Genomic DNA, 12,639 nt, shown 5'->3' on the forward strand with positions numbered 1-12,639 from the left:
AATCAAACAGCATTGCCCTATGTAAATGTATGATTACAAAAATGGTATGCCTTGACTCCATGTACAAATAGAGAAACAACATGTATCCCATTTGTATACAATAATTAAAAAAAAAAAAAAAAAAAAGATGGGTTACACCACCCATGCTGATAATCGTAAAATTTGAGGACAGGGTGCATGGGGAGTTTTGTTTCTCTATCTGTCCCTATATGTTTCATTTTTCTAACTATCCTTGTATGTTTAAACATTTTTGTAATAACATTTTTCAAAGAAATATGTTGAGTGCCTCATAAGGAGAAGGAAAGACCAAAAAGAATGGTTGGGAAGTTTGGGTCAATCTGTCAAAACTCAATCTGAGCTCTCAATAAAGACATTTCCAGAAGTGTAATTCCTTTGAGGCTGGGACCTTGGAAAGTAAACTTTGTATGTAAGAGGAAGAAGAAAAAAAGGAAGAATTGATAGTTTTTGAAATGTTTTCCATGCTAGGTTTCCATCTGAATGTCTTCAGTGCCTTTGTGATATATGAGTCCAGCACATCTGCTAAGTGGAGATGGCCTCATTTTGAGGAAAGTGCAGGAGGTTTGAAATAGATGTAAGTAGTATAGAAGAGTTGACTAAGGAATCAGTGGCCTAAGTTCTAAAAGGCTTGTTAACTGAAAGCAAGCATAGAATAATCATTTGGGGGAAAGAATGAGTGAATCATTTCCATTTCATGCTGGTGCATATCATGAATTTATGGTGGTTCCAGTAGATTTATAAGATTTGAATCTAATAGCAATCAGTCACGTATAGGAAGACATTTCTGGAAAAGGCAGAGTGGGGTGTTTACCAGAGAGTAAGGATTAAATGGGCTGTATTAGGCCCATTTGGAGCAGTGCTAAATGTAAGTTTCCTGAGAGATCTTGAGGCCTACCTCGAAGAGGAAGGAAATAAAATAGTTGATAGATGAGTAAGTGTAAATAATGAAGACTGGGAGTGGAAAGTTGACAAATTGAGGGCATATGCTGGCAGGATAAAGGGTGGAGTCAGGGTAGAAATTCAGGTTGTATTACTCCAGTGTCAAACGTGTTCCTGGTTTATGTTCTGATGCAGCTCTAAGTAAACTGGAATGGAAGTGAAGAGCCGTAAGATGGGTTGAAAGGAACTAAGAAGTCTAGTTATTGTCAGGTCTATCCACATGGATGTTGGAGACCTCTACTGATTCCTTAACCTCTGCAAGTCCATTGTGCATGGGACCCCTGACACTTTTGTTCTTCCCAGAGCCTGTGCAGAATCTACTTTCTGTCTGAAGTGCTGAACTTCAGATACTGCAAATCAATGGAGTAAAAGAAGTGTGGTAGAATGAGGGGGCTTTGGTGCATTTATCTTTTCAATTTTCATGTTTGCTTCCAATATATTAAAAAATGTTTCTTAAAAAAAAAACAATTCAAGAGTACTCTGAGACAATGAAACCCAAACCCATTACTCTGTATAATTAAAATGCACTAATAAAAACAAAAAGGGTCTGGGAAACTCAACTCATTTTGGAGTGCCAATCTGTACAAGTGCAGTTACCTTCCCAACAGACCCCTATTTTTACAATGAATGTGTGCAGGTCTGTGATAAGCCCTCAAATATCTGTAACTCTGGTGCATAGCCCAAGACTCAGCTCTAGACTGTGAGCTGCTGGTGATGGAGATCTACTATGTCTCCAAGCAGCCCATGAAAGTCAAAGATGGCATTTCCATTCTGAAAAGTGAACTGTACCTACTAAGGGCAAGATCTTGCATGTTGACATCAAGGTTCTACCCCTGTTGCCCTGGAAAAGAGGTATGCCATGCTTGGCAATCAGCCATGCTTGGCAATCAGCCATGCAGATGCTTAGTACTCAAAGAATACCCCGTGTACACTTCTGCCAGTATGACATTGGTAAAGGGAAGTGCTGACAGGATCACACTGGGAAAGTTAGTTGTTCACAATGTGGGTGTGATGAACCCCTTTTTTTCCACGAGCAAAGTCATTCTTTCCCCTCTTCATGATTTTCATTACTTTCTCTCTCTAAAGTATCTTTGACTTCATCTCAGCTTTATCTTACCCTGTGAGTAAGGTAGTTCCTGTTTCAAATTCCTAACACCAACATCTGGCTTACCTACACCAATATCTGGGCTTACCTTTTGCTTTGCAAAAATACCAAGTCCAGGCAGCATGAAAAAGTAACCAGGGAGGGGAAACTGTTCCCTTAAGATTTCTCAGTAAGGAACACCAATGGCAAGTTCAAAGTATGTTTCTTTTAACCATTAACAAGTCCCTTATAAGAGCTTCTTAGGCAGCACCTACCCTGCTCCTAGACCCTACCACCATCACCCAGAATCCACTGCAGCAATACCCCCAAACATTCTCAAGCAAGTTTCTCCATTCCGTATGATCCTCTGGTCACTGACGTCTGTTTGTAAAAAATGACTAAGCCACTCCATTCTCAAAATTCTTCGTACCCTTGAATCTCTTTAGGTATGGAAGGCCTATCTTTCTCACTGCAGGGGGAAGATGTAGGCTATCATATAATGTCATTAAGGCTAAGTTAAGGGGTAGGAAGCAGTGAGAGCAAAGGTTTTGCGAACACACTGGTCACCTTTTAGAAGTCCAGGGAGGCAATCAGTAAGAGGTTCTCCCCTTCCTAAGCATAAGATATGGTTTACGCAAAACCCAAACCTCCAACACAGTACACAGAAAAGAGAACATCTTAGTAGAAAATTTATTGGGGAAAATCAATATTTTCAACAAGGAATATATTATTTGGGGGGGAAGAAAATTTTCTTTCTAGACATTCCGGAGAAGCATTTTCTGTTTAAACAATAGGGACAAATTTCCCAACACAGTGCCTTTAGCAAAAGTAGGGGTAGCTGGAGGCACCTGACCAACTTGACATCTGTAGGTAGTATTTGGGTGGAGCATGGGCTCCTTGTAAGGCATGGGTGGGTAATGCCTCTGACATGATAGCTTATCCTGTACTGTCACACTTTTCTGGGGTTGTCTGCCCCTGTCCATGACCCATCTGTTCCTTGTAGGATACCTCTGACCAATGAGGCCAACTTCTTGGCTGCAAGACTTGGCACTTGGCACCTTAGAACAAGGAGTCTTGAGGTTGAAGGCATGTTTCTGCACAGGCTCTGCCTGAACCTGTGGTCCTGCCTTGTGCTGAATTTTCCCAGACATCCTCAGGGTGGAAAGAGGCTTTTTCTCTACTCCATGCCTCCCCACTAGTTTCTCCTCTAAGACCTTCCCAATGTCCGTCATGATTTTCTGAGCTTCAGTATTCCCAGTGAAGGCAGCTCTCCTCTTAATCAGGTTTTGGCCTTTCACGGATGATGAAGAGCTGCCCTTTTTCAGGAAACCTTCTTGCCCTTTGGGTTTTGTACTAGGGCAAAACCATTGAAAAAAGTGTTTAATCTGATTTCTGATGTTTTCAGGAGGAGGTTGTCCCTTCAGTGATAGGGCTTGGGAGGACTTGCTCCCAAGTACCTCCTTTAATGTTGTGTCTTGAGTGTGGTGGGGCCTCCTTCTAGGTTGGCGTGTCCCCAACCCTGCATCCCCTCCACCAAACTCACCTGTTTTGGGTGCCAGCGGGCACTCTCTCTTTGATGCTAGTGCTAAATTCTTGTCCTGACACTTGCATAAAACATGTGTAGGGATCCAGGGTTTTTGTCCCTGCTCTATACTGATCCCTCTGTTCTCAAAATGGGCTTGTAGCACCTGGGAAGCTGCCTTGTCACCACTAGAAGCACTCTGGAAATGAGTTAGTAATGTCTTCGAAGTCAAGTTATCAGAAGCAAGAGACAAGTCAGGGGTAAAGCCTGAAGCCAGACCATGCTCCCTGCTCTCCATTTTAAACTTCAACTCATTAAGCAACTGATTTTTAAGATCTGATGATTCAGATTCTTTGGGAGCTGATATTCCTTCTGGGGGCCTTTCAGTGCTCAGGGTTGGTTCAACTTTACTCATATTCACATCTATCACTGAGAAGCTTTCTGCCTCTATGGTCATCAGGCTGTTAGTAGATTGTGATCGAACAACACAGAGTTCTTTTGCCTTGAATATCTCCCTGGACTTGTTAAACGTGGGAAAATATTCTAAATTCTTAATCATTTTTCTCTGGGGCTTTTCTGTGCTATTGTTGGGACTCATTCCCTTATTCCATGACTTGGGTCTAGCCCCAGCCTGCCTTGTGGGCAGCTTTGAGCTGCATTTATTGGCTATTACACTCTGCTTCTGACTCTCTTCATTTATGTCACTGCGTATGCGGGGTAACAAAGTCTGTCTGTCACTCTCAGTTGCCTTGATGTTCTCTGTAAGCTCATGAGAGGTACAAGAGAGAGAATATCTTAGTGTCTTCTTACTTTCCTTGCTCACAGTTGAAGTGGCAGGACGAGGACGATCTACGGTGGGAGCTGAAATTGTTGTTCCCTTCTTGTCTCCATGAAAAGTGTTAAGGCCTCCTTTAAGGGGCTTGGAGACTCCAATATTAGAATCCTTACCAGAAATAAGACTGGCTGAGGGGGGAACTTCAGAATGAAAAGAGGACCAGGATGGGGTCCCTTTCATGTTGAAGATATCTATGGATTCCTGGACCTTGTGGGGAAGCCCACATTTCATCCTCTCATGAAACAGTTTAATATGGTCTTCCAACTTCTTTTGTTTTTTGGAACCAAGGAAGGAAATATCTTGGGAGGTATTGAGGAAGTTGTCTTCACCCACCAGTGGTGCCAAATCACTGTGTTTCATTTGGCTGGGGGATTTCTTGGAGCAACTCAATAATTGCTCCATAGAATGCCATGATCTATGCACAGAGCCAGGCATCTGACTCTCATTGATTTCCTCAAATTTCTTGCTCAAATGTACTTCCAGAGCTTCTGTCAGTTGTTTGTGAATTGAGTTATCCCTTGAAGTTCTTGATTTTTTTCCTAAAAGACTATTCAATTGATTTTTCAGGTCTGTCTTAAAGTCAGAGTACAGACTATTATCTGGAGCCCCCTTTGGGTCACTCAGTGGATAATCTTTTGTGCCAATCTCTGGACTCTTTACTTTCTTCACTCTCTCCTCTAGAGGAAGCAGTTCTGAGTTTCTTTCATGGGAACATCTGGATTGGCTCAATTTAAGATCTTTGCTACTTTGACCCTTAAACAAAGAGATCCATGAAAGTCCATAACTGCTCTTAGACTCAGCTATCTCAGGAACTTCTGCTGTTTGAGGATTCATACTTGACAGAGACTCATGGACTCTGCGGGGCAGACCCCACCGGTGTTGAATAAGTCTCTTTCGAAGGTGGTGCTCTAGTTTCTTCCGAAGCTCTTTTTTGAGTGGAAAATCTCCCAGAAGGATGGATGGTGAAACATAAACCTTGGAGGACTGCCTATCCAATGAAAGATTGGGAGCTGGAGGACAAAACTGTTCCTTGGATTTTTGGACCACAGAGGGTAGACCCCACAAATTTTCCTGTTCTTTCTGTAACACGTTATATTCCAAGTCGTGAATTTCAGATGGCAGGAGAGACTGTGCCTCATCCTGGAATCTATGAAAACACACTCCACAGCTTTGAACCTGGGATGATGGGAGTGGTGACAAGATAGGGGCTGAGGACTGCAGCTGGTCTTGGGACGGGAGAGGAGGAGGAGTATGTTGAGACTGGGATGGGGTTTGGGTCAAGGGTTGAGATTGGATCTCAGGCAAGGACAGAGGTGGGGAATGGGGTAGAACTGGAGATTCATCCACTGTGGTGGAATTGGACATTTTATTGAAGTAGACATAGGTTGAAGAGTCACCTGAAACAAATACCTTAGGATTCAAGGACTCACTGTGCAGAGATGGGAGTCCCCAAAAGAATTGGGTATATTTTTGCTGTAAATGACCCTCAGAGGACTTAGGATATGGGATCTGGTGTTGTCCCTGCAATTCCTCTGATTTGTCTTTGCTGCTCTGTAAAGGGAGAGAGACAGGTGAGTCCTGTTGATCAGCAACTGACTTTAACATTTTCTCTGAAGAATGGAGTTTGTAGTCTGGCTTAAGTTCTTTTGGAAAAGATTTTTTCTTTTTCTTTTCCTTCTGCATCAGGAAATCACCCTTCTTTTTTATTTGTCTCTCCAGGAGTGCCAAGACATCTGGGCTGAGAAAGGAGATGTTTCCAGATTCTACAAGGTTGGTTTTAGTATCACTTTCCAAAGAGGGCTCAGAAGAATGGAAGTCAATGAGGTTTTCATGATCATCAGTGTGCTCCAATTTAGAAGGAGACAAGTTCTCAGCATGGGACTGTTTTTCAAGACTTGCACTGTCAGTGCTTCTGGTCATTGGGACATCAGTGGACAACCCATCTGGTCTATCCGCCAGAGACAGGGTGGTTTCAGGTTGGAGATCAGATTGTATTTCTTGACTGTCATGTAACGGGGGAGGGATTGGAACAGGTGGTTGAGGTGGGAAATGATCTACTAGATGTTCTGAACTCAAGGAAGGAGGGATTGGAACAGGTGGTTGTGGTGGGAAATGATCCACTGGATGTTCTGAACTCAAGGAAGGAGGGATTGGCATAGGTGGTTGAGTTGGGAAATGATCCACTGGAAGGTCTGTACTCAAGGGAGGAGGGATTGGCATAGGTGGTTGAGTTGGGAAATGATCCACTGGAAGGTCTGTACTCAAGGGAGCAGGGATTGGCATAGGTGGTTGAGTTGGGATATGATCCACTGGAAGGTCTGTACTCAAGGGAGGAGGGATTGGCATAGGTGGTTGAGTTGGGATATGATCCACTGGAAGCTCTGTAGTCAAGGGAGGAACAGACTCTGGTGGCAGAGAGTCACCAGAGAGTGATGAGGGCAAAACTTGTTCAGTTAAAGAGGTGGCTTGGTCAGATGAGACTTCAGAGGAAGGAGGTGGAGTGGGCTCAGACAAAGGGGCTGATATTGAAGCTCCTGAAGGAATGGCTGAGACAGCTGCAGACAGAAAAACTGATGACTCTTTTGCAGACGTTATGGAAGGCACATGGGACACAGAATTAGCAAGATCTTCCAAGGATGCCTTACAGATCAGTTGACTGACCTTAGCAGATGTTCTATTACACACTCCACAGAGGGGGTCTGGACATAAGAGTTGCCGGAAGTGGATGATATCACTACTCTGGCCCGAGGGGCTGCAAGAGACAAAGTACAAAGCTGTAACCAGACCAGTACAAAGGAAAGGAGGGTCTGCAGTACTCTCGGTGGTGGTGAAGCCTGCTACCTGCTTTACAATCCCCACATCCATGACCTCACAACACATTCCCCCCTCCCAAGGCCTTCATTCACATACCAATTACTGTGGCTATCCCTCCTGTGATCAGGGCATGTTGCAATGAATCCCTGGGGAATGTATATAACATGTGAGAACAGGACCCAGTAAAGAAGGGAAATGATTACCTTTTCAGAATAGAAAGCAGCTTCCTCCCCTCCTCTGCTTCTCTCCGGCAAGTTCTCCGCCCTGGAAAACCAGGACAGTGGGTTATATGTAGTGAAGGTAGAAACACAGGTATGATTCAAGAGTCCCTTTATGAGAAAGAAGATATTAAGAATCTGCAGACTAGGTCATGTTGTCAGGGATGATACTAAGAAGATTTGCATGTATATCTGGTTTTATTTATAAAGTACTTTCATATACGTCATCCCAGGATACTCAAAATGACCACCTGAAGCAACAGGAGTCAGTAGCTATGTCAGAGATGAATCTGAGCAATGAGGAATTATAGTTTATACCATGGAGGCACACGGAAATTCTGACTCCAGAACAACCAAGTGTCCTTGGATATCTCACATGTCTACCTACTAGGCAGTAACCAGTAATGGCCAAACATTTTAGTAATACGAGAATGGAAATGATACAGGAGGGCAAGGCAGAGACTCTGAGGAATGTCTTAGAACTGACTGATTTCTCTTGAACCTCTTCTCCGAGACTCTGTTTCCTGAGAGACTGTGCGTACAACATGGCACACTCCAAGAACATGGAGCTGAAAGAGATAGGAAGGCTCACCCTTGTAGAGCTCAGGTCAGACAGACAGACCTTACCTTTAAATGCATCACTTTTCCTGAAGCGTGTGCCCTGACGCTGAAAACAAAAAGGAAAGAATGAGGGGCTGGGGCTGCTTTCTTTTGATCCTTTCATTAGCAAGCTTAGACATTCATTATGCCAGAATCTCAGAGCTCTTCATTTTTTTAGTTAGTAGAAATGTATTTCCTCCTTTTATTAATATTGATAGGCAATCAAATATTTTTAATTTTCTTTCTTTGACACTTATAAAGGAGGATTTTGTCGGTGGGATCCACATTTGATGTTCTTAGGAATCCTCTGCTCAAGGAGGCCATAGAATTTGAGTGCCCTCCCAGGGTCCCCTGTGTCCTGAGGACAGAGCTTAGGTTGTAGGCTCTGCTCAGAAGTCCTATAGGTCAGCACTGCTGTCCTGAGCAGTCCAATAGGAACGCTTGCTGAAGGACACCTGACATGGGAATGAGACTGAGGGTCTGATGTTAGAACAGACATCTCTTCCAGAGAAACCAAACTTTCTATCCAAACATATCAAGATCTTCAGAATCACTATGCTTGGAACTTTCTCCTGGAAAGCTCCACCACTCCCAAAAGATAATCTGTGAGCTTCAGATGGCAATTTTCTTCCCCTCTGAACCCCTGTCTGACTCTTTTCTTTAAAAAGTGAAGTTGTATCTTGTCCTTAGAGTTCCCACCCTCCATGTCTTTCCGAGCTTCACAAATATTTAGTAATGGGAGAAAGGAAATGACAAATCACAATATACATTTCATAAAACATTTCACATTGGACAAAAATAAGAATCTCTCCCTGGGGTTGTGGCTCAGTGGCAGAGCGCTTGCCTAGCCTGGGACTGGGTTCGAGTCTCAGCACCACATATATATAGATAAAAGGTAAATTGACAAAAAAATATAAGAATCTCCCTTGGTGGTTCACTCTGCTTCCTTCCCTTTCGAATGGTTGCATTCTGTCGTGTTAGAAATTTCAACAGCCGGAAGCACAAGTAGATGAAGGGCAAGGTAAAAAATGTACATTTGGGGTCAATACCCCAAGAAATTGAACCAAGATCAAGTATGGTTCTCTATGGCTATTCAGAGAAGAGAACATACTAAATGGTCTGAATCGCCCGGCTTCCAAAGGCAAATGAGTTCTCAGGGGGCGTGGGCTTGTCTATAGTTCCAGGCCTGCATCACTAAGAATTGGAGAGTCACAAAATGAAAGGGTTCTGAGGGTGGGGAAAGATGGTGACCAACCCTTCATTTGTTAGTCAGTAGAAATGTATTTCTTCCTTTTATTAATTTTGAAAGGCAATGAAATATTTTTAATTTTCCCTTCTTTTACAATTATTATCATTATTATTATTATTTTTTTTTGCGGTACTGGGGATCAAACTCAGGACCTTGTGCTTGCAAGGCAACCACTCTACCAGCTGAGCTATCTCCCCAGCCCTTCTTTGATAATTAGAAAGGAGGGTGATGGCAGTGGGATCCACATTTGATGTTCTTAGAAATCATCTGCTCAATGAGGATATAGAATTTGAGTGCCCTTCCAGGGTCCCCTGTGTCCTGAGGACAGAGCTTAGGTTGCAGGCTCTGCTCAGAAGTCCTAGAGGTCAGCACTACTGTCCCGATCACGCCAATAGGAAGGCTTGATGAAGGACACCTGTCATGGGAATGAGACTCAGGTTCTGATGTTAGAACAGACATCTCTTTCAGAGAAGCCAAACTCTCTGTCCAAACCCATCAAGATCTTCAGAAACACTATGCTTGGAACTTTCTCCTGGAAAGCACCACCACACCCCAAAAGTTAGTCTGTGAGCTTCAGATGGAAATATTTGTCCCCTCTGAACCCCTGCCTGACTTCTTTCTCTGAAGAATGAAGTTGTACCTTGTCCTTAGACTTCCCAAATTCCATGTCTTTCTTAGCTGCCCAAATATTACTAAAGGAAGTGACAAATCACAATGGTCATTTCACAAAACATTTCATATTGGACAAAAATATGAATCTCTTGCTGAGGTTGCGGCTCAGTGGCAGAGGGCTTGCCTAGCCTGGGAATGGGTTCGATTCTCAGCACCACATATATATAGATAAAAGGTCCAGTGACAAAGAAATATAAGAACATCCCTTGGTGGTTCACTCTGCTTCCTTACCTTTTGGATGGTTTCATTCTTGCGTGTTAGAAATTTCAATAACCGGAAGCACAAGTAGAGGAAGAGCAAGGTTAAAAATGTACATTTGGGGTCAATACCCCAAGAAATTGAACCAAGATCAACCATGGTTTCTATGGTTATTCAGAAAAGAGAACATTCTTCATGGTCTGAGCACAGGTGCCAAAAGCAAATGAGTTCACAGGGGCCTGGACTTGTCTATAGTTCCAGGCCTACATCACTAAGCATTGAAGAGTCACAAAGGGAAAAGATTCTGAGAACAGAGGCGGAGGCTGACCAACCTTTCATTTGTTAGTCAATAGAAATGTATTTCTTCCTTTCATTAATTTTGAAAGGCAATGAAATATTTTTAATTTTTCTTCATTTCACAATAATAAAGGAGGATTTTTTTGGTGGGTTCAACATTTTACTTTCTTAGAAATCCTATGCTCAAGGAGGCCATAGAATTTGAGTGCCTTCCCAGGGTCCCCCCTGTGTCCTGAGGACAGAGCTTATATTGCAGGCTCTGCTCAGAATCCCTAGACGTCAACACTGCTGTCCTGAGCAGTGCAATAGGAAGGCTTGATGAAGGACACCTGACATGGGAATGAGACTCAGCATCTGATGTTAGAACAGACATCTCTTCCAGAGAAACCAAACTCTATCCAATCCCATCAAGATCTTCAGAAACACTATGCTTAGGACTTTCTCCTGGAAAGCTCCACCACTCCCAAAAGATAATCTGTCAGCTTCAAATGGAAATGTTCCTCCCCTCTCAACCCCTGCCTGACTTCTTTTTCTAAAGAGTGACTTTGTATCTTGTCCTTAGACTTCCCACCTTTCTTGTCTTTCTGAGCTGGGCACATATATTTAGTAATGTGAGAAAGGAAATGACAAATCACAATGGACATTTCACAAAACATTTCACATTGGACAAAAATATGAATCTCTGGCTGAGGTTGTGGCTCATTGGCAGAGCGCTGGCCTAGCCTGGGATTGGGTTTGATTCTCAGCACGACATATATATAGAGATAAAAGGTCCATTGACACAAAAATATAAGATCTTCCCTTGGTGGTTCACTCTGCTTCCTTATCTTTCGAATGGTTTCATTCTGGCTTGTTAGAAATTTCAATAACCGGAAGCACAAGTAGAGGCAGAGCAAGGTTAAAAATATACATTTGGGGTCAGTACCCCAAGAAATGGAACCAAGATCAAACATGGTTCTCTGTGGCTATTCAGAGAAGAGAACGTTCTTCATGGTTGAATCACACAGTTTGCAAAAGCAAATGAGTGCTCTGGGGGCCTGGGCTTGACTATACTTCCAGGCCTGCATCACTAAGGATTGGACAGTCACAAAGGGAAAGGGTTGTGAGGGTGGGGAAAGATGGTGACCAACCCTTCATTTGTTAGTCAGTAGAAATGTATTTCTTCCTTTTATTAATTTTGAAATACATTGTAATATTTTAAATTTTCCCCTCTTTGACAGTTACAAAGGAGGATTTTGTCAGTGGGATCCACATTTGATGTTCTTAGAAATCCTTTCTCAAGGAGGACATACAATTTGAGTGCCCTCCAAGGGTCCCCTGTGTCCTTAGGACAGAGCTTAGGTTGCAGGCTCTGCTCAGAAGTCCTAGAGGTCAGCACTACTGTCCCGATCATGCCAATAGGAAGGCTTGATGAAGGACACCTGACATGGGAATGAGACTCAGCATCTGTTGTTAGAACAGACATCTCTTTCAGAGAAACCAAACTCTATCCAATCCCATCAAGATCTTCAGAATCACTATGCTTGGAACTTTCTCCTGGAAAGCTCCACCACACCTCAAAAGATAATCTGTGAGCTTCAGATGGAAACCTTCATCCCATCTGAATCCCTGCCTGACTTCTTTCTCTAAAGAGTGAAATTCTATCTTGTCCTTAGTGTTCCCACTTCCATGTCTTTCTGAGCTGCACAAACATTTAGTAATGTGAGGAAGGAAATGACAAATCACAATGGACATTTCACAGAATATTTCACATTGGACAAAAATAAGAATCTCTGACTGGGGTTGTGGCTCAGTGGTAGAGGGCTTGCCTATTTTGGCACTGGGTTTGATTCTCAGTACCACATATATATATAAATAAAAGTTCCATTGACTTTAAAATATAAGAACCTTCCTTGGGGTTCACTCTGCTTCCTTACCTTTTTGATGGTTTTATTGTGACATATTAGAAATTTCAATAGCCGGAAGCACAAGTAGAGGAAGAGCAAGCTTAAAAATGTATATTTGGGGTCAATATCCCAAGAAATTGAACCAAGATCAACCATGGTTCTCTATGGCTATTCAGAAAAGAGAACATTCTTCATGGTCTGAATCGCACAGCTGCCAAAGGCAAATGAGTTCACAGGGAGCCTGGGCTTGGCTATAGTTCCATGCCTGCATCACTAAGTATTGAAGAGTCACAAAGGGAAAGGGTTC

The 12,639-nt window shown here is 42.9% G+C and overlaps 1 protein-coding gene across 1 annotated transcript in view; it reads right to left on the reverse strand.

Moving 5' to 3' along the window:
• Positions 1 to 2,631: 2,631 nt before the first annotated feature.
• LOC124964163 (spermatogenesis-associated protein 31D1-like) overlaps positions 2,632 to 12,639 on the reverse strand; it is a 35,030-nt gene continuing 25,022 nt past the window's right edge. The window contains 3 exon segments of the mRNA XM_047524032.1: positions 2,632 to 7,150; positions 7,416 to 7,476; positions 10,170 to 10,313. Of these exon segments, the coding sequence (XP_047379988.1) occupies positions 2,632 to 7,150; positions 7,416 to 7,476; positions 10,170 to 10,313 (4,724 nt within the window).

Source organism: Sciurus carolinensis, chromosome 14, assembly GCF_902686445.1.
Source record: "Sciurus carolinensis chromosome 14, mSciCar1.2, whole genome shotgun sequence".
NCBI lineage: Eukaryota > Metazoa > Chordata > Mammalia > Rodentia > Sciuridae > Sciurus > Sciurus carolinensis.